Genomic DNA, 25,371 nt, shown 5'->3' on the forward strand with positions numbered 1-25,371 from the left:
TTCTGTGGGATGCTAGCTCTCTGAATGATAAATGAGAGTTTGATAAAGATGACTTCTGGTGTCAGGTTTGGGACGGGGGAGGGGGTGGGAGGATGTGTGATTCAACTCTTAAGTCTCCTTGAACCAGGACACCTTGTGCCTTACACTGTCCAGGAGAATGTGGAGTATGGGCCACTCCCATGCTCCAGTGAGCTCAGCACCTTGCAGTCTCCTCTTTAGCTTCCATAGCTCCTGATACCCTCCTGGAACTGCTGAGGAAGATACAGGTAGAAACAGCCACCCCAAGTACACAGCAGACTTTGTCCCTGGTGAGCTAGGCAATACGAGTCCCAAGACATTACTTATAGCACAGGCTTAGGAGGGTGATCCCAGAGGTCCTTGCTGTTCCTATAGCTGGTTTGCTTTTATTTAGGAGCTTAACGTCAGGATGCCTGGCAGCTGCCTCCCAGAGACTACACATTACAGGGATGCCTTAACGTCATCTCTCCACCTCTGACGGAACGAGACACCTCTCTGATGTCATTCCACTAACAATCCTTTGCTTTCAGTCTTAGTAGTTCGTTTTATAATAAATCAGTTCATTTGCATGTTATAGCCGGGGGGTGTGTGTGTGTGTGTGCACATTTCCACTCATGAGACTGGCTAAGCATGACTTTCTGTCAGCTGGTGTCCCACCCTCAGCCCCCACACTAGCCATCACCAAAGGTGAGCAAGGATTCTTCTGAAGGAACAGTTACTCAAATGCCAATAAACTGCTCTAAGTGAGCACTTTGCTGTGCAGAATCCTCTGTCTCAGAAATCTTCCTCTGGGGCTGATTGTATTCCCAAAGGAGCATTTGACAGGAGGGTGGGCTGTCCCTGCACCTGAAGACAGAGACCAGGGATGTTACTTAGGGCAGCCACATAGGACAAACACCCAGGACGAGGAATTTCTGAGCCATGAATGCCACTAAGGTTGAAAAACCTTGTCCTAAGGGATCATCTAGGGCAGTGGCCAACCTTCCTACTGTTTCAACCCCTTAATACAGTTCCTCATGTTGTGGTGATCCCCCAACCATAAAATCATCTCATCGTCACATTATAACTGTAATCTTGCTAGTTATGAATTGTAATGTAAACATCTGCACTTTCTAATAAGTCTTGTGAAAGGGTCGATTCGATCTCCAAAGGGGTCACAACCCATGGGTTGAGAACCGCTGTTTTTATTTGGTGGCTCAGAGTGGCCCCCTGATACTTGCTACACATACAGGTCTCTGTAGGGAGAGAAGCCCACGCTTTCTGTTCGGGCTGTGTCTGTGTCCACGCTGCTTCTGCCGTTCTGAGCGAGCACGTTCTCTTTCTCTCCACAGAACCTGCGAGCCAGAAGCAACAAGGACGTCAAGGACTCAACTACCAAGAACTCTTTGGAAAGTGAGTTCTCGCGGCAGAGCAAGGGTTCTCTGTGCCTTTGTGGTGGCGACCACTTCCAACAGAGTGCTGGAAAGACAGACAGACGCTACGCCTCATTGGGTCACAATTCTCATCTTTGTAGAAGCCCACTTACAAGTAGACTTCATCTACTTGAAGTTAGACTTCAAGCAGTGAGGGGAGGAGGAGCAGAGGCCGGCTTTGGTCAAAGCAGGGCAGAAAGGATAAAATCCTTTCAGACAAGTTTCTCACTAATGGCGATACTAGAACATTAGAGGAGTTCTTGGGTACCACGGCCTTCCGAGCTCATCGTGGGGAGATGGGTAAAGGTGGTTGGTTCCGTGCTGAATGAAGTAGGATCCCTGTAGCCCACGTGTTAGAAGAAGAGAGCCGGTTCTCAAAAGTTATCCTCCAAATTCTGCATGCATACTTGTGCCTGATGTCCGGTGCACACGCAGTGCGTATGCACACACAAAATAAATTAATCTACGTCTTTGAAAATATGCCAAGGGGCTAGAGAGAGAGAGTTCGGCAGTTAAAAGCCTTAACAGCTCTTTCAGAGGACAGGACCCAGGTTCCTTTCCCAGCGCCCACATGGCGGCTCACACAGACAACAGTATTTAAAAAAAAAAAAAATCACATGTTAATAAAGTCTCACTGTGAAGACCAGCAAGGTGGCACATACCTATAATCTCAGCCTTCAGGAGACACTTGGGAAAAGCCTATGTTCGAGGCTGGTCTGGAATACATAGTGAGACCCTGTCTGAAAAAGAAATACACACATTTTTGTGCCTGAAGCAGGGACATGCAGCTGTAGTCTGAGATACTGAGGAAGCCGAGGTGGAGGATTCCAAGTTTGGGACACATCTGGACAAGCAAGAGCCTATCTTAAAATACTCTATAAAATTTTTAAGAAAGATTTCGTTCTGTTCTATGTGTATATGAGTGTTTTTTAACTGAACGTGTGTATGTGCATCATGTGTGCCTAGTACCCACAGAGGTGGAAACGGGTATTAGATACCCTGGATCCAGAGTTACAGACAGTTGTGAGCTGCTACGTGGGTGCTGGGAATTGAACCCAGGACCTCTGGAAGGGCAGCCTGTGCTTTTATCCACTGAGCCGTGTCTCCAGCTCCTAGCTACCACTGGTACTTGTTAATATTTTGTGTGTGTGTGACACACATGCAACAACACTTTATGTGTATGTCTGTATGTTGGTGAGTGCATATGAGTCTGGTTTTGCCTATGGAGGCCAGAGGCTTTGGATCCCCTGGAGCTAGAGTTACAGATGGTTGTGGGCCGCCTCTTGTGGGTGCTGGGACCTGACCTTAGATCCTCTGGAAGAACATGAAGTGCTACTCAGCAACCTAGCCCTTCTCCAGCCCCCAAAGTACTGTTAAAAAATTGTTTTATTTTTAAATGCGAGTGTGTGTGTGTGTGTGTGTGTGTGTGTGTATTGGGGAAGGAGAATATGCATATTGGATCCCCTGAACCTGGAGTTACAGGTAGTTGTGAGTCCCTCAGTGTGGGCACTGGGAAGCAAATCCTGGTCCCATGGAAGAACACCATGCACTCTTTTCCTTTTTTTTTAAATTTTGTTTGTTTGTTTTTTCAAGACAGGGTTTCTCTGTGTAGCCCTGGCTGTCCTGGAACTCACTCTGTAGACCAGGCTGGCCTCGAACTCAGAAATCAGCCTGCCTTTGCCTCCCAAGTGCTGGGATTATAGGCGTGCGCCACCACTGCCCGGCTTAACACCATGCATTCTTAACTGACAAACCATTTCTCCAGCCCCCCTTAAAATTCCTTTTAAGAATGCCATCACCATTGTCTCTACTGGCCCCTCTTTTCTTGGTAGTAGTCTAGTTTATGCTGCTGCAACTGAGTAGAACCGTTGAGTTCTTTGTTTTATTTTACTGGTTTTTTTGCGACAGGGTCTCACACTATAGTCCAGACTTGTCTAGATCTCATTGCTATCCTCCTGATTCAGCCTCCTATGTACTAGGATTATTGATAAGAGCTACCACACATGTCTTAGTTTACTCAAAATAATAATAATGGTTTATTTGGCCTGGGAGTATAGCTTGGTGGTGGATATAGTGCTTTCTTAGCACGCACAGCCCCCCTATGCTCAGTCTCAGTACACACAAGCACACCCAAGTAAAGGTTCATTTGGCTCACAGTCCGAAAGGATGAGAAGTTCAAGGACAGGCAGCTGCATCCAGTAAGGGTGCTCTTGCCAGTGAGGACTCTGCAGAGTCCCAAGGCAGCATAAGCCACCACACAGCAAGGCAGACAAGTGTGTCATAGATTCAGATGGATGGCAAGCTCCTTCCTTGATAATCCATGCATAGATTAACTCACTCACAGGACCAGAGCCCGGTCCAGTTTCAAAAGGAATGCATATCAGCTGTAGACAGCACATAACAAGGCAAGTACAGCATTGCACAAAGGGCCCTAGTGGGACACCAGTAGATAGGCAGGCAAGGGATGAATCCTGGGACTGTGTGTTCAACCTCTGTACGAATCAGAAAGCAGTAAGTTGCTTCTTGATTGGATTGTTAGGTTGGTGTGAACAAATAGGCTGGTGTGAACAGTTAGGCTAATGTGAATCCTTAGGCTGGTGTGAACAGTTATATTCACCCAGAGAGAACCATGGACATAGTTCTCTTCCCCAGAACTTTCCCCTTTCCAGCCCTTCTGAGCCCCAGTTTTCCTACCTATCTAAAAAATAGAGACAGCAGCTAGGCAGTGGTGGCACAGGCCTTTAATCCCAGCACTTCGGAGGCAGAGGCAGGCAGATCTCTGAGTTCAAGGCCAGCCTGGGCTACAGCCAGGACTACCAAAACAAAAAACAAAAATAGTGTGTACTCTGCAATGGCCATGCAGGTTGTGTAAAGAAGTGTGTTTGGCGTATGCTAGGAAGACCTTAAGTGTCTGTGCTCGTGTGAATGCTGCTCATTGCTGTGTAGGAGAAATAAAGATGGCCAAGACTGGGCTGGCTGTCCCCAGATAAGTTCCCATCCTAGAGCACCCACCAGATCAAGAGCTGTATTTGTACCCCAGTTGGCTTCTGTCCTTCTCGGATCGGGGCTTCTAAACCTTGTCCAGCCACGGACTTTGGGAGCCGCATCCTGGTCCGCTACAGGGTAGGATTGGAACCCTCACCGTCTTCCTTGACAATCCCAGGCAGCAACACGTCCATAATGAGCATTTCCAGTGGCTCCGGCCTGAGCAGCAGCCCTGAGCTCAAAGCCTATAGTACAGCAGACAGATGCCCCAGGTTTGGCCTCGTAGCCCTGCAAAGGGGAGGTGGGCCTGCCTTCCTCCTGGCCTTGAAGCACCAGGAGGCAGGTTTCTTTGTTTTCTCCAAGTGTGATCATATCTCCCCCCTGCCTATCTCTCCAACAGCTCTGCTCTACAAACCTGTGGACCGGGTGACGAGGAGCACGCTAGTCCTTCACGTGAGTCCCATTGTGGAGCATGGAATTAGCCTCCCAGAGTGGCCTGTGTCCTCTGCCTGTCCTCAGGCCAGCTAGAAAGGGCCTCTTCACTTAGGTCTCCTGTCTCGAGGTTAATGCTGGCCTTTTGCCCACCGCTAACCTGTGCACAGCTGTTCCGTTGCCGCCACCTTTATTGGGAATGCAGGACTCTCCTGGAGGTTGCTGGGGAACAGAAGTAAATAGTATGTCCAGGTGCCCCCACTGGAACAAACAGGAAGGGAGTATCCTATCCCCACAGGGGCAAAAGTCTGTAAGTAGAAACATTGTATCGCAGTGAAGTGTGTGAGCTGAGGTTTCATGGAAAACCGGCAGGGTGGTTGCTGTTGCCTGGCAGCCTTGCAGGGTAGGGTGCAGCAGGAGACCCACGACCAGGAGGTTTTCTCTACTGAGACACAAAATGAGAAAACCGAAACAACTCCATCCTTGCCGCCCAGAGAAACCCCATTAATAGCATTCATGCTGACAAAGTCAAGCCAAATATTTTGTTCCCCTCCCACTAACGAATCTCCCCACTAGAGGGCATGTGTGTGAGCTAACATGTGAACACCTTTTTTAATTACTCAGAAAGTGTCATATTCTAAGTGTTCATACCACCCTCTTCCTATTAATAACATAGATGGAGATTATTGTTTCATCTTGGCCTAGGCAGCTTTTCCTCATTTTTTATAGCTATATAGTATTCCGTTGTGGGTTTTGTTTTGTAGCCTAAGCTGACCTTGAACTCATGATTCCTCTGCCTCAGTTTCCCTAAGTACTGGGCTTAGAGAGATATGCTACTATATCCAGCTTTATTAGTCTTTTTTTTTTAAAGATTTATTTATTTATTTAATGTATATGAGTATACTACCTGTCTTCAGACACACCAGAAGAAGGCATTGGATCTCATTACAGATGGTTGTGAGCCAACATGTGGTTGCCGGGAATTGAACTCAGGACCTCGGGAAGAGCAATCAGTGCGCTTAACCACTGAGCCATCTCTCCAGCTTTATTTTTCTTTATCGTACTCTGATTGAGTTTTCGGATGGGGCTGGAGAGAGAGCTCAGCGGTTAAAGACAGCTCTTCCAGAGGATGTTAAACGTGATTCTTCGTACCCACAGCAGGTGAGTCACAGTCACCTGTAACACCAGTTCGAGGGGAATCCGATGCCTCTGAGCTCTGTGAACAGGCTCTATCAGGGTGACATATCTTGAAGCAGCCAGTCACATCACAATCAAGAGCAGAGAGATGATGAATGTACCCATACTGTGGACAGCTGGCTGTCTCCACTCTTACACAATTCATAATGCCCTGACTAGGTTTGGCACCACCCACAGTGGACAGGTCATCCCATATAATTAAGAAACTTCCCCACAGGTATGCCTATAAGCCATCCTGGTCTAGACAACTCCTCGTGAAGGTTTGCTTTCTAGATGATAAATACTGTGAAATAGTAACAGTTCAGAGGTCCTGGCCAGGTAGCCTATCCATTTGATTCTGAGGTACTGTCATCTGCCTATGGCTGTGATTGGTCCAGACATCAGGCATTGTGTAACACAGAATCCTGGTAGAGAAAACAGCTGCCTAGGAGGGGTGGGAGGAGAGGTGGACCTGCTCATCTCTCCAAGTTCTCTTTGTAGCTAGGATTAGGAGTTGGTCAGGGGGTGGGAGGGGTTGCTTCTCTGAATCGGAGCTGCTTACCATGGGCAGGAACAAAACTACCTTTGTAGTATATAAATTCGTAATATTTCTGTCTGATTAGGAAGAAGGGCTGAGGCACTCATCTGAGGGAAAGGGAACCTGGAGGAACCAGGGTCTTTCTCCCAACCTTGTATAGGCCAGAAATTCTGGGCCATAATCAATTCTACCTTCAGGATACTAGCATCAGTGGCCAAAGACATTTGGCCATCACAGATGAAAATGAGATGATGCAGGCATCTAGTGACGCAGCAGCCCATGGTGGTGCCAAATGTCTGTGCTACACAGGACAGCCCTTTTTATTCCACTATAATAAAGCATTCATCTAGTCCCAGTGTTAATAATATCATAGGCCAGAAACCCTGCCCTAGGTCTTTATAATGACAGTTCCTTCTTACTGGGCTCATGGACATGCCACTGGAGCAGAGACCTGCTTCCGAGATAAGAGCTCACTGAGGTGCTCTTAGAACAGTAGGCCTGCAGCTCTGAACTGCACTCAGTGTGACTGGATAGTCTCACACAGTGGTCCGTGCCAGTCTCGTTCTAACTCTAGTCTTCGAACCCCGGGGCAGGACTTGTTAAAGCACACTCCGTCCAGCCACCCTGACCATTCCCTGCTGCAAGACGCCCTCCGCATCTCTCAGAACTTCCTGTCCAGCATCAACGAGGAGATCACGCCCCGCCGGCAGTCCATGACAGTGAAGAAAGGGGAGGTGAGCATGGCTGGGGGGAGGGGAGGCACCGGGGCAGACTCAGACTCAGGCACAGCACAGGACATGTGCTGTCCTTGGGAAATTCGACTCCGCAGAGTAGAGCATACTCATGTATACAGAGCATCAGGGTAAAGTTGAAAGGGTGACAGTGTACTGCCATGGCCACAGCAGCCTCTTATGCCTGGAACAAATCTCACTGTTCTTCTCCTACTGATGGAGCATGAGCTGGTAAGCTCAGGTCCCCATCTGAAGCCACAGTGAACGGAGGATAGCATGTTTGCCTAGAATCTGCCACTTCCTCTGGTTGTTCTTTTCTGTGAAAACTGTGAACACTAGATGTAAGGTTTTAAATGACAAAAGAGAGGATCCACAGTTTAGGGACATGAGTCTGGCTAAGGAAGTTGATGTCTTCAGCCCAGAAACTTCATTCTCCTCCTTTTCCCAACAACATCTGCTGATGCTGACTCTCTGTGTGTCATCAATAAGCAGCCCTTGGCCTGCGTTCTTACCGCCCTTTGAGGGAGGAGCCCAGCACATTGCTAGGCACATACCTTTTCGGTTGGGTGGCATCTGGTGAGTTCCTTGGAAGTACAGGGCAGGGAGCTGCAGTCTGACATGAGTTTTTTTTTTTTTTTTTTTTTTTTTGTCAGAGAAGTGGTGTTAAAGGTAAGAGAGCAGCTGCCCTCTGATCTCTCGGGTCTTGTGCATAGACAGGACTGTCGGGCTTAGGGCATGGGGAGGTCATGTGACTGGCTGGCTGCGGTTGTCTCTGGGAACCACTTCTTCCTCTTCTGGCTCACGTGCTTGGTGACTTTTCCTTCCTCTATCAGTACATTGACAGGCAGGGTGCTCTTGTCTTGTCCTCTGTCTTAGTTAGGATTTTACTGCTGTGAACAGACACCATGACCAAGGCAACATTGTCTTATAAAGGACAACATTTAATTGGAGCTGGCTTACAGGTCCAGAGGTTCAGTCCATTATCATCAAGGTGGGAACAAGGCAACATCCAGGCAGGCATGGTGCAGGAGGAGCTGAGAGTTCTACATCGTCATCTGAAGGCTGCTAGAAGACTGGCTTCCAGGCAGCTAGAATGAGAGTCTTAAGCCCATGCCCTCAGTGACACACCTACTCTAACAAGGCCACACCCACTCCAAGGCCACACCCACTCCAACAAGACCACACCTTCTAGTCGTGCCACTCCCTGATCCAAGCATAAACAAACCATCACATCTTCCAAATGCTTTTCTGGGAGTCGCTGCTCTCCATGTTGAGTTGAAAGTACTTGCTTTCAACTACAGTCTAACTGGGCTTAATTGAGTGAGGCACCTAGTCACATTTCTCTCGGTGGGCCAGGAGGAGCCAAGGAAGAGGAGGGAACCGCTCTTCAGTTCTATTCTCCAGATCCGACCAGGCTTTGGTTAAAGCCAACTTGGCCTTCATCCCAGCATCCTGAGGGCTTCCCTGAGCATTCCAGCACTCAGCCACTCCCTTCCTTACCTGTTCCTTGTCACTAAGATAGGGTAGGGGCACAGCTCACCTCCCTGAGCCTCACAGTGGTCTGACTTACAGAAAGAGCAGTCAGTGGCAACACTCCAGGCCTGTGCGTCCACTCCTCAGTCATCATTAAGCCCACTGAAGGCAGAAATGGGAGCCTCGCTTTTCTAGCTAGTAACCCCTGGGGGAAAGCATGGACTGGGGCAGTTTCCCACCTGGTTGTTCAGTACCTGGGCCTGGGAAGCAGGTCTCATCTGGAGCTACATTGGGCCTTGTACCGGGTTCCTACCTAAGGCTAAGAGTAGAGCCCATGGCTTCCCCATCAGCATCCGCTACATCTAACTGGGCGATGGCTCTGCGTCTGCCAAGATCTCATGTATTGATTATTGATTGGCTGCCCGCTGAAGTCACCCATCCCACCTGGTGCTGTTTCTCTTTGGCCAAGTATTCATTTAGGAGAGCTTGACCCGAGAAGCAAATGCTTGGACCCCTTTTCCCTTGCCCCTTAATACAGAACCAAATCGACTCCTGTATCCCTGTTAGCTGTGTAGGATCCCTTAAAAAGAAATATTCAGAGCATGCAAATCAGCTGCCTTAGGGACCGGGGAAGACAAGATGTCAGCCAGTGGTTAGTGGCTAGGCCCCTCTTCCTGCATCAGTCCACAGGTGTGAAGGGTTGGGGCAGCGTGCTCTATGAAAACAGGAGCCTGTACCTGCAGAGGGGGCTACCCCAGCTGCTAGAGGGAGAGAGGACTGGCCTTATAGGCTCTGTAAGTTTGTAGTTCTGACTTAACGTCCCTTCATCCAGCTCCGTCCGTCAGTGCCTCAGGGTTTTTACTAAGCCAGGGTGGCAGGCAGGTGCCTATACTTGTGTCCCCTGATCCCCAGCCATGTTGGATCCTCAGCGTTCTCCTCGGTATCCTTCCGACAACACAGTGCTTGATGCTGCAGCACAGGTGCCAGAAGGACAACCTTCCAGTCCCATGTCAGTCCTCACCCACCGCCTGCCCATGACATGAGTGTCTGTGCTCTCTAAGGGCAGCGATCCCTCCACTGGGCCATGGTGAAGCTGAAAGGGTTGCATACTCTCATGCAGATAGTATGAAACAGACGCGGTGACGCGGAGAAGCCATCTGGGATGAAGATGGTGCAGACCACCTTTCATGCCACCAGCCAGGAAAGAACCTGTAAGCCTCCCAGTGGGGAGAGTCAGGGCATTGTAGAGAGTCACAGGTGTGAGCCCTAGGCAGCACCTGAGCTCTACTCAGTCTCCTGTGATCTCTTCATGCGTCTTAGCCAAGTCTCCCGGCTCCAGAGCTGGCCCTTTTATGGAAATGTCTAGGCAGCGTTAGAGGTGTTTCCAAACTGAACAGAGGCCAGCAGCCTCTAGGGCAGGCCAGAATCCTTGCCCCAATTCACCAGGAGCTACCCAGGATGGGGAGTCAGGGCTCTCCTCTCAGCTTTTGGATCGGAGGATCTTGCAGACACACATTTTCCTTCCGGGCCCTAGTCCTGTGAGCTGGTGGGTGGGTGCACACTTGTTTATCCGAATTAACTTCACAGTTAGAGAACTAGATCCCTGCTGCTGTGGGTAATTTCCTCCAAGCGGTTGTTGCCTGTCTGCTTTGAGCTCTGCAGCTAGGGCTTTGCAAGAGATTCAAATGACCCCAGTTTTCTGCCTGGGATCCTAGAGGCCCCTTGTGGAGGGAGGCGGGCAGTGGCTTCCGAAGGTACTTTAAGAAGGAACCGTGCCAGAGGAATACTGCTGCTGAGGGCTGAGAGGGAGAGGCAGAGGAGCTTAGGGAGAGAATACCAGGCTTTCCTCCTGATGCTTTAATACAGTTGGGGGACTAAGGATTTGTATACCTCAGTGGTAGAGAACTTGCCTCTCATGCTTGAAACCCTAGACTGTGTTCCAGCAACACACACACAAACACACGCGCACACACTTGTTGAATAACTAACCGCAGCTGGAAAAATCAAACCCATTCACAAGAGGTGCTAAGGAGCAGGTGGTGAGCAGAGGTAAGAGAAGGGTGAGACTCCCCTAACCCACCAGCCCTCAGTAGTAGGCAGTGCTTCCTTGCTGTCACGAACTGCAGCACAGAGCCCACAGTCCAAGCAGAAGGATCAGAACTGAAAGTGTAGCACAATATCAGGGTCTACAAGAGACCTGGGCTCAGTCCTCAGTACCGCAAAAGCCTAGTAGCCCCTGTAAGGCCCTTTGGGTATGTTGTTTCATCTAATCTTCCCCCCTCCTCCCCAAAAATGCTACCAAGCAGGTCTTTCCCTCTTCATTTTACTTCTTCTGTCTGTGGTACTAACATGGAACCCAGGGCCTTGATCATGCCAGGCAAGCCCTTCGACTACCCCGTCTGATAGAAACCGAGGCAGAGATGGTGCATTCCGTACCAAAGAGAAAGAGGGTGTATTCTAAATTTAGTCTTCCCCAAGGAGGCCCTGGGTGGGCAGGTTCCCAAGCGATGCCAGGGGACCGGCTAAGAAAGCAGAGGGAATCTGGGATCCTCTCATTCCCAGGATACCCGGCCATGTCAGCTGCTTAAGCAGGCAGTGGTGTCCCTTGCAGCTGGTATTTCCTACCTGAATATAGAGGAACATCTAGGGAGTACCCCCTCCACATAAAAAAAATACATATCTTCATCTATTATTCTTGCCCATGACACGGGGACACAGACACCTGCACAGGATCTCCTGCCAACACACCACACAGAGAAACCAGGACCCACATTGTTGTGTTTTATAAAAAGAAAAAGAAGAAGGGATATGTTTGGTGGAGGCGCAGTGTGGTGAGGTGGAAGGGGGTGCCTCTGCGGGCCCATGCTGGAGCATCCCTTCCCACTGAGGGACCAGCCACAGAACTGAATAGTATAGAATAGAGTTTATTTAGGGCATAGGGAGGGGAGTTGAGGAGTACAGAGAGGTGGGGGAGGGAGAGAGAAAGAGAGAGGGGAAGAAGGGGAGTACAGGCTGGCCATGAACACGTGGAGAGAGAGAGAAGGAAGAGGGGAATGGGGAGAGAAGAGACAGAGGGAAGAGAAGAAGAGAATGAGGAGGAGGCAAGCAGCCCCTTTTATAGTGAGTCAGGCACATCTAGCTGTTGCCAGGTAACTGTGGGGCGGAGCCAACACATTCACACAGGAGCATGCACACATCACTGGGTCTCTCCCCCATTCCTCATGCACACACTCTGGCCATTTCAGCCAAGCAGCCTCTCTGAGTTACAGACTCTTTGGATCTGGGTCCAGCAAAGTCCTGGGCTATCTTGTCTGTCCTTTAGCTCTGTCTTGGGACAGGGGGTGGGGTGACTTTGAGTCAGCAGCTTTTCCTAACCGGCTGGCCTCACTAATTTTTAGTACACCGTTGAGGCTGTTAGTAGAGGTGGCTCAGCCTTGACCTTGCCTGTGTGCCCTGGAGAACGGGAGCAGGGTGGACCGGAAGCCATTGCTGAGCTCCCTGTGCTCCTGGGCCTAGAACCAGGCTGATGAGCACTTCTGAGTCAGACACTTCTGAGGTGTCTCCCGGGCAGAGACTGAGCCTGAACTGCCCATTGATGCCATGTGAGCTGGCCCAGCCAGACCTGACTGACCAGAGTCTATAAAGGAGCCAGGGTCCCAGGAAGGGAACGGAGGAGGCCACGCAGGTGATGACTCCACAGTGGAGGCTTCTTAGTTAATGGTCAGTGGGGCAAGGCAGGGCCTTGAGGCTCTGTACAGAGTTGTGTGGGTCCCCGCCTGTCCTCAGTATTTCTTTATCACAAATTCCCTACTGGACTGTCTGTCCTAGACCTGTCTCTCTCCTTCCCTGCAACTGTTTTCCAGGGGGAAAGAGATGGAGGACGATAGAAAGGAGACTATTTTAGCCGTTCCCTGCACTGTAGGTCTAGCTAGGTTTGGAGCAGCGTTGAGCCCTGCCCTGCCTGACCTCCTGAGCTATGGAGGAGGAATCTTCCCAGAAGTCAGAGATCTTGACTGTAAAGCAGGGCAAACTGCTGCTGGCCTTAAGACTCTATCCTCGGTGCCTGAGACAGTCTCCATCCTGTAGGACTGGGGACTTCCCTCTCCCTCTTCACCCTCTGACCTCTCCATTCTCTAATTCCAAGCCTCCCTTCTCGATGGGTTGTTAATATTTGGGATCCTAACCTTTGTCCCAAGGCTTACATGGCTCTCCTCCCCACCTGCTGGATGCCCTATTTGGGTGGAACTGTCCATTCCCTGGGGCTCAGAAGCCAGATCCCCTGTGTTTCTCACAGTCAGTGACTTGCACGCTCCTCCTGGAATAGCTTTCAGACTGCAGCCGGGGCTGGTGAGGCTGGCTGGGAAGTGCTTAAGGGCCCCGTGACAAAGCTGGAGAGAGGGATTAAATAACCGTCCAGATATCAAAACTACTTGCCAGGACCAAGCTAAGCCTGCTTCTTGGAGCCTCTTAAGCCTGCAAGCCGTTGAAAGTGCATTTAGTGGGACTCTGAACATTACCGACCCACAGCTTCTAGGCTGATCTTAGGGTTCCCTCTGCTGGTTATTGCAAGAAGTTCAGTTACTGTGTATAGAGAAAAGACTGCCACCTGGTGGTCTGGGGCCCCTGCTTCTGTGTCCTTACTGAGGAAGCAGCCATGTAGTCGGTCCTGGGCAGATGTTGGTGTCCCAGTACCCTCCTGTAGCCTTACATCTGACCTGAAAATCTAGACACCCAGTCTCTAGAATCTGCCTTCCAGCCTCACACATTTCTTCAGATGTATATAGCGTTGCGCTGGGGAGATCACTCAGCCATTAAAGGCTAGGTTCACAGCCCCAAAGACAAATGCACGTATATTGTTTCGTGAATCTTGTGGCTACTAGCACCCAGAAAGCCTTCCACCCTGTGGAGGTGTGTGAGAGAGTGACGGAGTCATGGTCTCAGCATGCTGGTAGCCTTCCTCTCCTTCCACATATGGACACCAACCTAGAGAAAGTACTTGGCTGTCTTGTGCAAGCAATCAGGTGCCCATGATGAGCTGAGCCAGTGACATGTAGCTCTTCATGTCAGGGAGCCTGTCCAAGCTACACCAGATTCTAACTTCTGTTCCTACAGAGTGTGGGAAGTAGAATAATAGAGATGGAAACTTGAGTCACTGGGGAACCTGGTACACTGCACAGCCTCGGTCCACTGTGGTGAGGGTAGGGAGCATCCTGCTTCTCAGGGAAAGTGAGGATGCAGCTGCACCTCAGGCTAGGCTAGGTGATAGGCATTTGTGCACCTCGTTGTAAACATCTGCCCTGCAGATCCTTCCCGGGGAGGTAGGGAGCAATCAGCCTCTAGGAAGGCCTTCCTGAGGCCAGGTGCTTCTCCAGGCTAGGGAATTCCCAGGCACTGCTGCTGTATGCAGTGCTGCCTCTGAACGGCCTCTCTGGACGGCCTCTCTGGGGCCATTTTTCTTATCTTTGAATTGGGCATGCGGGTGGCTCACAGTAGCAGTACCGCATCCTACCTCTGTCTTCTGCACGGTACATCACCTCACCCACATGAGATGTCTGACATTAACGACTTAGCTCATTGTGCCTGCTTAGCCACGTCGTGGGCTGTACGAGTGAGGTGGACTGTCCCTTGGCTCTCAGATGGACGGTTGAGGTCCAGAAGGCTCAGGGACCTGCAGGGACACTCTCTTCATATTCTTTTCCTTGTCCTAGGCCCTGCCCACCCGTGTCACACATCCTGTGCCGCCCACCTGTTCTCTCTGTTGTCCTTGTTCTTAGGCAATAGGTGTCTGTCTGGGTAGAGATCAGAGATCAGGTCCAGACACAGGCCCACAGCTTCTTGAAGCCTTCAGCATCAGACTCAGCCCATGTCCTCAGCACTGCGACTTCCAAAGAATTCCTGGACCCATCTTCTCACTATGGAAAGGCTGCTCCAGTCAGTCCCTGGAGCACTGTGTGTGCCTGGGAACAGTCCCTTGACAGGAGCACACCTTCTATATGGCTGATCTCAGGCCACCACTTCAGCGAAGCACTGGTCACCCCAAAGTGATGTCCATCTCTGCCCCATCCTCTAGTGTTCTTCTATGGGCCAAGTGTCTAGGAAGGATTCAGAATAATTGGCTGAACAGAAGAGATGCCAGCAGCCACATCTATTAGTAGGCAGATAAGATAAATAGAACATTTTGGAAAGTTACTGCACAGGGAGTGAAGATCCCCAAAGAGGTTTCTAGGTGGTCTCCTTGCTCCTGCTGAGCCCAGAGGGCCCAGTGTCCCCTTCCCACGACATCCATCACCCTGACTTGCCCCCTGTCCACACCGTGCCCACAGCACCGGCAGCTGCTGAAGGACAGCTTCATGGTGGAGCTGGTGGAGGGGGCCCGCAAGCTGCGTCACATCTTCCTGTTCACTGACCTGCTCCTCTGCACCAAGCTGAAGAAGCAGAGTGGAGGGTAAGTGATGTTCTCTGTGCCCTCACCACAATGCTGGGGAGGGCAGGGTTTTTTGACAGATGTGAATAACAATGTGGCCAGACCTCCCAGCCCTTACATTGTTTCTATCTGTAGATGGCCTCGCTTCCCCACAGTGCTCGGAGGACAGGTTTCTGATAGATGTGAATAACAATGTTGCCAGACCTCCCCTCCCCCACTCCTTACATTGTTTCCATCCGTATGTGATGCCAGGATCAAAGTCAGGGCTGTCACTAACCCTCTGGAGATGTCATAGGTAGGGCAGGGCCAGTGACTTGTCTTTGCTTCCTGTAATGAGGGATGGACAAGGTTATGACTCTTATATTGTTGGAGGAAGGTCTGTTCATAAATCATCTTAGAAGAGTGTGTGTCTGGGGCTACAGGGCTGGAGCAGGAACCCTCCCCTGTCAGCAGGCAATCACTAGATAGTATCAGTACTTTTGTCTCTCTAAGCTGTGACTGATGCCTTCTGAGTTTTATACACCCCACCACCTGTAAATTGCCCAGAATACACACATGCACACACATGCACTTGCATCCCACCAGATTTGCACAGAATATACCAGGTTAGAATGGTGCCAAGACAATCATGTTAGAACATACCAGAACACAGTGGGATCCCCTACACATTTCTGCTGACTGTGGGAATGAACTTAAATCAATCTACTCAGAAGGGAGCTCCCACTCCGTCAGTCAAGTGAAGTGATTATAACAGGTAGATCACAGCCTCTCAAACTCTATGGTTCTGAACTTCAGTCCTGTCCTGTCCTGTCCAAAACTGGGGCCACCAATGCCTGCTGTTAACCTCATTCTAACTTGTTACCTGAGACTTACACAGAGTTTTTTTTAAGTCAGGTAAAGGAGTCCTCAAAAGCAGTGATGTTAGCAAAGGAAAGGTTGGTCTGTTAATGTTTTGTTCCCTCTCCACCCCAGCAAAACCCAGCAATATGACTGTAAATGGTACATTCCGCTCACGGACCTCAGCTTCCAGATGGTGGATGAATTGGAGGCACTACCCAACATCCCTCTGGTGCCAGATGAGGAACTGGATGCCTTGAAGATCAAAATCTCCCAAATCAAGAGCGACATCCAACGAGAGAAGGTGAGACTGTCTGGGAGAGCATGTACCAGGTTCTATGTAGTCTGAGGGCACAGCAGGCCCTCCTGTGCATACCACATAGGTGCTTCCTCGGTCTGGGCCAGGCATCTGGCCCCACAACTGATCTCCAGGATCTGCTGGGAGGGACCCTTGAGAGTTCCTAGTTCCCATAGTACCATCCATCTGATCCCAGATGGACTCTGGTTGTTTCAAGAGCCTCCAACTAAATCTGAGTTCTCATACCAAAGTCACTAGGCTTACTGGCAGCGGTGCCCACAGCATCCTGTTATAGAATACTTGCCTTGCCTATAAAACTGCTTGATATCCAGGTGCCTGACTTGTGACCAGAGACCCTTGCATCAGAGGTTTGTTTGCACTCCCAGATGCCCTGTGGTTCCTTTCTGACCCATGTCCAGTTTAAGCTTGCCTCTCCATCACTCGGATGTTAAGAGCCCAACCTTGTGCCTCCCCATTCCCATCTTCTCATCTTTTCCTCTGCCCCATCTTTGCATCCCAAGAAACCTGGCCTAGGGTAGGCTCTGATGTTTCTCATGGAAGACGTAAATTTAATATGTTCCCACAATAGGAAACAAGCTGGAAGTTATTACTCACAGATCCTGAACAAGAAAGGTATATAGGGCAGGAGGACCATTTTCCCACCACCCCCAAGTCATGTCAATTAGAAATGAAAAGTCAAGCAGAGAAAGGGTGCATACTCGGGACAACAGAAGCATTCTCATGCTTGTGTTTTCTACGAGACACTCTTGCTGAGTTGTCCTGGCTAGTATCCTGGTACTAAGCAGTCTTCTCACCAGCCTCCTTCATCATTGGAACTTCAGGTGTGTGCCATTTCACCGTGTACACCTAGCAGTGTATAGGGAATGGGGTATAGATTGATTTAGGTTCGCATGCTAGTGTTTGGATGCTACACCTAAGAGGAAAAGCAGAGCGCCTGGACTCCTACGCAGGAGAGGGGCATCCAGGCTATGGCCTTGTACAGTTAGACCTCAAAGTCCTTGTCTCTGGAGCTTTTGGGGTTCACCATGCTGATGCTCAGGTAGTACCCTGGGAGATGTGGTTAACCACTTAGTGGAGTCCAGCTTACATAGGCTGTTGACTACTCGGCAGTCTGGGATGTGAGGCTGGAGAGTGTGGTCCCTCTAGCTGCTTTGGGTTACAGGCCCCTGATTTTTTTTTTTTTTTCTGGAGGCTTTTTTTTTTTTTTTAGAAGTGTAAGGAGTGAGAATAAGCCTCTAGAGCCCGGGGTTAATCCAGGCCAGAGTAGGGGCCTGGCATTAGCCACAAACAAGCTGCATCATCAGATTGGCCTCAATTGAGAAGGATGCTCCCTGGATCCCTGGTGAGGTGGATGCAGCCGGATAGGTCCTCTTCAGACTGTATGCTCCTTCCTCGATTGCCACACTGCAAAGCGTAGCACATTTGGCAGCATGGAGAAAGGCCCTGTAGCTTCAGAGAGGGAGACCCAAGACCACAGTAGATATTCGGTCATTTACTCATGGCCTCTGTAATAGAGTGTCTCTGAGCAGAGCCACTGCAGGGTCCTCAGGCTTCTGGGCCTTGCTGTCTGCTGGTGTGCGTTTCCAGTCCACATCATGCTCTTCCTCTGGGAATTAGGGTTGGGGCACTAGCTTATGAGAGGCCATGGTTTTCTTTCCAGGGTATAGTGGCTTCAGGAAGATTCTACACAGCTCAGTACAGGGACAGGTTTTTTATTTGTCTCAGTCAGGGTTTCTATTCCTTCACAAAAACATCATGACCAAGAATCAAGTTGGGGAGGAAAGGGTTAATTCAGCGTACACTTCCACATTGCCAAAGGAAGTCAGGACAGGAACTCACACAGGGCAGGAGCCTGGAGGCAGGAGCTGATGCAGAGGCCATGGAGGGATGTTACTTGCTTCCCCTGGCTTGCTCAGCTTGCTTTCTTATAGAACCCAGGACCACCAGCCCAGGGATGGCACCACCTACAATGGGCCCTCCCACCCTTGATCACTAATTGAGAAAATGCCTTACAGCTGGATCTCATGGAGGCATTTCCTCAAGGGAGGCTCCTTTCTCTATGACAACTCCAGCTTGTGTCAAGTTAGCACACAAAACCAGCCAGTACAACCGTGGTGATGTTCATCTTAATGTACTAGGACCCTTTCCTCCCCACCCAACATCCCAGAGGCCTGGTGTTAAATATGACCAAAGCGGGGAGCAGGTAGAAGGTTCCCTAGGTCCTAGTCACTCCTGAATATTGCCCAGGTTTTGAAAAGGCTGAAGGCCTCTCCTCTGCTTTTATGAGAAGGTCTGATTCCTTCAGGAAAGGCTTAAACGAGCACATCCCTAGTTTGTACTGGGGTTCAACCCTAAGGAAAAGGCTATTCACATCCCCTAAGGGACACCAGCAACAGCCAATTCTCCAGGCTGGGCTGTACTAAGCAGGTAGATGGGATTTCTGTGTTACATGAGCCTGGGGGTTAAGGGTGGAGGGCAGTGGGCCACAACTGAGGGGGAGCGGGTGGCCTTGGTTCCAGATGGAAAGGCAGGACTATTCTCTCTCCACAGAGAGCAAACAAGGGCAGCAAGGTCATGGAGAGGCTGAGGAAGAAGCTGTCAGAGCAGGAGTCACTGCTGCTGTTGATGTCCCCCAGCATGGCCTTCAGGGTTCACAGTCGCAACGGCAAGGTGAGTGCCAGCTTGTGGTCCAGACTCACCCAGCTGCCTGCTGTCACCAGCTCACGTATGCCTTTACACAGGGGAGAATCCCCACTCGGAAAGAGATCACTGCAGTGTGTCTCATGTCCCTCTGATGGTGCTTTGGGCTATAGTCTCCATAGCAACTGACTCAGCTCCTACAGCTAGGAAGTGGCAAGGGCTCCGGGGAGGGAACAGGGTAGGCATTGTGCATGTGTTTGCAAATGTGACCTTGAGTACAGGAGCTCTACCTGGGGACATCCAGGGTCATTGATGTTCTCTTCTGGTCTGGTGCCATCTGTAGCCTGAACCTCTCCCTCCATGGCACCGTAGGTACATGTAAACACAGAATGATTTATTCTTTAGCACACGTCAGGGAAGACAGTTAGACTTTGTAGACCCTTGTCTCCATCTTATCTTCTTACCGATTGGATACAGAGGTTGGATGGCCATCAGCCCTCACCTTAAAGAACTACCTCATAACTCCTCCCTATCGTTAAGCTGTACCCCCTCTGCCAGAGTCATCCCCTGACCTAGCCATTTCAAGTAAGGCTTATGCTGGATGCAGACCGTACTATGTTTGGGTACCATGGCCCCAAGTACAGTCAGTACAGTAAAGCATGCAAAATGGTTGGTTGGCTTGGTCATGAGCATACCTGGACTCAGCCAACTGATGTGTGTCTCAGACCCTCTGGGTTCTCCCAGTATTGATTCAGCCAGACTGGAGATAACTGGGGTATGCTCTTCTCTTTGTTCACTGTAGAGTTACACATTCCTTATTTCCTCTGACTATGAGCGAGCTGAGTGGAGAGAAAGCATCCGGGAGCAGCAGAAGAAATGTGAGTTTTCCCTGTACCCAGAGAACCCGGCCTACGGGGCCAGGTGGATTTTCTGTGGGCCGTTGTTGACATTCTAGCTCTTCTTTCTCTTCCCCTTCTCCTTGTTTCTCTGCTCTGTTATTCTTTTGGAAGGGGCTTTAGACGCTGGGCAAATGAATAGAGCCCCTCCCCTCCCAAATCTGCAAGCACATTAGAGGAACCTCCGCAGCCCCTTTTTACTCTTCCACCCATCCTGCCCTTTGACCTGAGATTTTTTCCCTAGACTGACCCAAAGCCGTCATCCATGCCAGCTGTTCCCCACACAGGCTCACAGACCTTCCATGCTGCTCACCTGACCCAGCCAGGACTTTATGGCTTAATCTCCTGTCTCCTTGAGCCTCCTCTGCTCACCTTCTACTTCCCTGGGACTCCATTGCCCTGCCTCTGCAGGCAGTGATGCAGGAGGAGCCTTTGGCTGGACCTACCTAAGGAAACATCTCTGCCCGACTGACCCCAAGACTTAGTCCTCACTGGGATGGCCCCTTCCCTCCTCTCGGCAATTCCTTCTCTTAGTGGCTTCATTCTTTTCTGAAACTGTTACCTGCTCTTTGGGTCCTGGGACAGTGTTGGGAGCAGAGTGGTAGACCTCACCCCAAATCCTTGGGCTACAGCTGCCCGGCTCCCCATTAGCCAAGGACTGTTTCCTCAGAGGCCTGCTTCTTCCGTAGTGCTTCAGCAGCTCTGGTTGAAGTTGGAGTTGGGGTTCAGTATCTGCAGAGGCAGCTGTGGGCTCTGCATGCCTCCAACCCATCATCCTGAGCTCTCATCTCTAAGGCTCATCGTTTATGCCTTTGCTGAGCTAAGACCGCTTCTTCCTTTCAGTGCTTCTGTAGTCTGGAAGAGAGCAAGAGGCTCCTGCCAAGGCTTGTGTCTCAGAGATTCTTAGTTTAACATGACAATCCAAACCATTTCCAATGGCAGCATCTGTCCCTGCTCAGAGGTGCACCCAAAAAAAGAAAATCTTTTTGTCACCTGGCAGAGAGACACAAACCCACCTTAGCAGAATAGAGGACAGAGCACACTGATGTCTGTCTAGGGAGACCTACCAGGGCGGTGTATCCAGGCTGACCTATTGTATTCTAACCTGTCTTGTTCTGTATTCAGGTGACTGGTCAATGCTTGTGTACATGGGTTTGTAAGTGGCATTGGCAATACTCTCAGGAGCCCTGGGGCCTGGGCTCTCCAGGGCCTCATCTTGCTCTGGTGCTAAGCCTGCATTTTACCTGGGAGCCATTAAGCCCCAGTGGGGGCCCTACTAACCCCCCCTCCCCCAACACATACACATACACTTGTGTTGTGAAGGCCATGCGAGAGGGCCAACACAAACTGGCCTGTCTCCGTATCTGCTCTGCCACCTCAGGTTTCAAAAGTTTCTCTCTGACATCTGTGGAGCTACAAATGCTGACCAACTCGTGTGTAAAACTCCAGACTGTTCACCACATTCCACTGACCATCAACAAAGAAGGTAGGGCTGGGCTCCTGGGTGTCGGGCTGGGCTCCTGGGTATTAGGCTGGGCTCCTGGGTGTCGGGCTGATTCGTTTGGATAAGTTTCTCTCCTTGAAGCTATTCCTGTGCAGTCAAAATGACTGACCATGGCTTTTGTCCCCCTAGCCATAAGACTTGTGGCACACGGTCAGTACACCTGTAAACCTGAGCTAACACTTTGAATCATACCAGGTTTTGTATTCAGTGCCGCACAGGGGTCTGTGCTTAGGCACGCTTACTCTGCCCACACCCATGTCACCCCGACCCCGTCTCCTTGCTTTGGAGCTGTGTTTTGGTCACTCGTTTGCCTGTGCCTTAAAGCCAACTAGATCCTCAGAGTCTAAATGCAGAATCCACGGTGGGCACATACCCAGACGATGGTGCTACAGTGCCCAGTGATGGATCAGCCTTACTCTCTCGTCTTGGTGAGGCAGAAGGCTAACTGGCTTCTCTGGTCTCTTACACAGATGATGAGTCTCCTGGACTCTACGGCTTCCTGCATGTCATCGTCCACTCAGCCACCGGGTTTAAGCAGAGCTCAAGTAAGTACCTTAGGGGGGAGGGATGTGGTGGACCCTGTGAGTAAACTTTAACTAAGAAGGATTGTCCCCTAAGAAGGGCAGGAGGCCTGGGCTACCCCAGGGAAGCCAGTCAGATGTCCACCAGGGGTGCTATTCTTTGAGAGACCATGCTGGTTGAAGCCTGCTGTGAATGGGATTGTTTCCCTCTGCTTCCCTTCCCCAGCCCACCCCTCTCCCACACATACCATTCTCATTCGTGAGCTGCCACCTGCCGGCAGGTCTTTTAATTATTAGGTCTGGACTTTGAGCCCAGAGCCTGATAGTGAGATGGCAACATGCCAGGAAGCCTAAGCTCTTGTGCAACGGGCCCCTCAACCCCATCAGCAGGAGGAGACTTAGCTGTTGTGTTGAGTGGACATAGAGAATTCCCTTTTCCCTCCCAGCGAGCTGCTCTAGCTGTCTGAGGGTGAGCTGCCTGCAGCCGTGCTGGTCCCCGAGCCTAGCTCCCCTCCCCAGCTCTCAGGCCCATTGTACTGAAGGGTGAGTGCAGTTTTGAGCCTCTCCACAATTGCTGCAGAACAGGAGCCTCGCCAAATTCTGAAATGAATCTGATAAGGGGCTTGTGTCTAGAATATATGGGAAACTCTTAAAGCTGAGTGCTAGGAAAATGCAGTTAAGTTATTATTATTTTTTTTAACAAAGAGTGGGTTGATGAGGTAGCTCAGTGAGTAGAAAAGCTGCCCATGCCTGACCACCTAAGTTTGGTCTCTGGAACCCATGATAAAAGGGAGAACCTACTCCTAGAAGCCGTCTTCTGACATCCGTACATGCACTGTGAGCACACAAAGGCTCCAGTTCATACACACATGCACATACACACACATACAGCACACACACACACTGATAATGATGGTAGTAAAATCATTTGTTTACATGTGGAAAGGATCTGGACACCTCACCAAAGAGATCCACAAAGCTGGTCAATACATAAGAAGTTGCTTGTTGTGTTAGGAAAATGAGAATTAAAACAACTTTGAGGTATTCGTTCATACTGTTTGAGTCAGTGATCATCAGATACCCATACACCAGGACTGGAAGTGTTGCTCAGTGGTACAGCCCCTCCCTGTCCTGAACGAGGCCCTGAGCTCCAACCCCAACAACTTAAAACAAAAGAAACACTGAACAGGATCAAGTATTGGTAAGGATATGGATGAACGGGAACATCATGTGCTGCATCCGTAGAGGTCACAGCCTTGTGCATCTGAGCACAAGCCCTGCCACTAAGCTATACTCCCATTACACAGTCCCTTACAAAGTGCAACAAACCTCCCACTCATATACGCCACCAACACCACCCCTGAGTATTCACCTTAGAGAACTTACAGCATCTGTCTATGCAAAGTCTTGTGCAGACGTAGCACCCAAACGATGACTCATCCAGAAAGAATGAGCTAGGCTAGAGAGATGGCTCGGCTGTTAAGGGCACTGACTGCTCTTCCAGAGGTCCTGAGTTCAATTCCCAGCAACCACATGGTGGCTCACAACCATCTGTAATGGGATCCGGTGCCCTCTTCTGGTGTGACTTAGTATAGCAACAGTGTACTCATATACATAAAATAAATAAATCTAGAATCACTTTTTTAAAAAAGGAATGAGCTGGCCACTGATAGATGAAACAACTTGAATGAATATGAAAAACACAACAAAGGAAATTACACCAAAAAAAATCTATGTATTGTATCATTCTGCATATGTTAAATTAGTTGAAAAGGTAAAGATTGAAGTCAGACAGACTATCAAGCGTCAGATTAAAGGAAAAAGTAAAACTTGTTTATGAATGGACTCAAGGAGGCTTTGGGGGTGAATGCAGTCGTAGCTTTCTGAAATGATTGCATTATTTGTATAAATTTTTTTAAAAAGAAATTACCAAAGCTGGGCATGGTGGTGCACACCTGTAATCCCATCGCTCAGGAGGCAGAAAGACAGGCTGGGTTGCATTGTGACATCCTGTCCCAAAAAAAAGCAAAATACAGTCATCAAGCCATATAGTTGCTGTGGATGGACAGCTGAAGTGCATATGAGTCCTCTGAAGCCGTAGCAGGCGCGTTCATCTCAAACTCTTCTCTCTTTGCAGCCCAACGTATACTGGTGTTAACGGGCTACATTAGCTTCCTTTTTAATTTTTTTACATTTATTGTTTTGCATATATTTGCATGGGTGCCACCATGACAAAGGCAATTATAAAGCCTTTAGATGGGCTTACAAGGCCAGAGGGCTAGAGTCCCTGATGGCAGGGTGAAGGGACCACAGCAGGTGACTAGAACAGCAGCTGAGAGTTCACGTCTCATAGTAAGAAGCAGAGAGCACACTGGGAATTGTACAAGTCTTTTGAAACCTCAGACCCACCCCCAGTGACACGCCTCCTCCAACAAAGCCACGCCTCCTAATCCTTCCCAAACAGTTCACCAACTGGGGACCAAGTATTCAAACATATGAGCCTTAGGGGCCATTCTCAGTTCAACCACCATATGTGAGAAAGGTAGAAGACAACTTGGAGGATTCACCATGTGGATCACATTTTCAGCACTGGTGACAAAGCTCTTTTACCTATTAAGCCATCTCATCAGCCCCTATGTTAGTTTCTTTTCTTATTGCTGTGATGAATGCTACAAAATACAATAAAAAGAAGAATACTAGAAAATACAAAGTACTATAAAATGTAACAGCTACTTAAGGAAAGTTTTATTGTGACTCACACTTTACAGGACTGTACAGTCCATCACCATAGGGACGTGTGACCACGTTGTGTCCACACTCAGGAAGCAGAGGTGATGCTCAGGTCACTTTGTCCTGTTTATCTAGCTCATAGGAGGCATTTAGGATGGTTCTTCTCACCTCTATCCTTAGATAATTTTCTCACAGTCATGCCCAGAAATTTTAATAAATAAATAAATCTAGAATACCCACCTTGGTGATTCTAATTCCCATCCTATTGATGATCAAGATTAGCTATTGAAATTCTATGCCTTGTCAACTTGACACCCAACCATCACTTTGAAGCCAGAACCTTCAACCCCTTGCCCGTAGGTACATGACTATCTCAAACGTAAAATTCATCAACTCCCTACATCAAAAACTCCCCATAGTATTTTACAACTTCAACTCTGCTTAAAAGTCTCAAGTCTTATATGATCTGAACTACTGTAAAGCAAAAACAAGTTGCATGATTCCAGAATACGATGGCACAGAATAAACATTACCATAGCATAAGGCAAGAATGAGGGGTGGGGCAGAGCAAGGGATGAAGGAGTAATGCAAGAATAAAATTCAGCAGGGCAAACACTAAATCCTGCAGCTAAATCCATCAGCGTCTGGGACTCATGATGGACCTGCCTGAACTCCAAAAGGGTTGGGTAGCCTCTCCCCTGCCCAGTTCTGCCACACACAGCCCCTCTCTTGGGC

General features: G+C 49.5%; 1 protein-coding gene across 1 annotated transcript in view; it reads left to right on the top strand.

Moving 5' to 3' along the window:
- Nucleotides 1–25,371, top strand: part of Bcr (BCR activator of RhoGEF and GTPase) — a 124,435-nt gene that overhangs the window by 78,161 nt on the left and 20,903 nt on the right. Inside the window, exons 6-14 of the mRNA XM_034524076.2 lie at nt 1,350–1,410; nt 4,816–4,868; nt 7,155–7,295; nt 15,089–15,210; nt 16,162–16,330; nt 18,896–19,015; nt 19,788–19,863; nt 21,263–21,367; nt 21,856–21,930. Coding sequence (XP_034379967.1) covers nt 1,350–1,410; nt 4,816–4,868; nt 7,155–7,295; nt 15,089–15,210; nt 16,162–16,330; nt 18,896–19,015; nt 19,788–19,863; nt 21,263–21,367; nt 21,856–21,930 — 922 coding nt within the window. The remainder of the gene's footprint in view (nt 1–1,349; nt 1,411–4,815; nt 4,869–7,154; nt 7,296–15,088; nt 15,211–16,161; nt 16,331–18,895; nt 19,016–19,787; nt 19,864–21,262; nt 21,368–21,855; nt 21,931–25,371) is intronic.

The sequence above is a fragment of the Arvicanthis niloticus genome, chromosome 20 (assembly GCF_011762505.2).
Source record: "Arvicanthis niloticus isolate mArvNil1 chromosome 20, mArvNil1.pat.X, whole genome shotgun sequence".
NCBI classification, from domain to species: Eukaryota; Metazoa; Chordata; class Mammalia; order Rodentia; family Muridae; genus Arvicanthis; species Arvicanthis niloticus.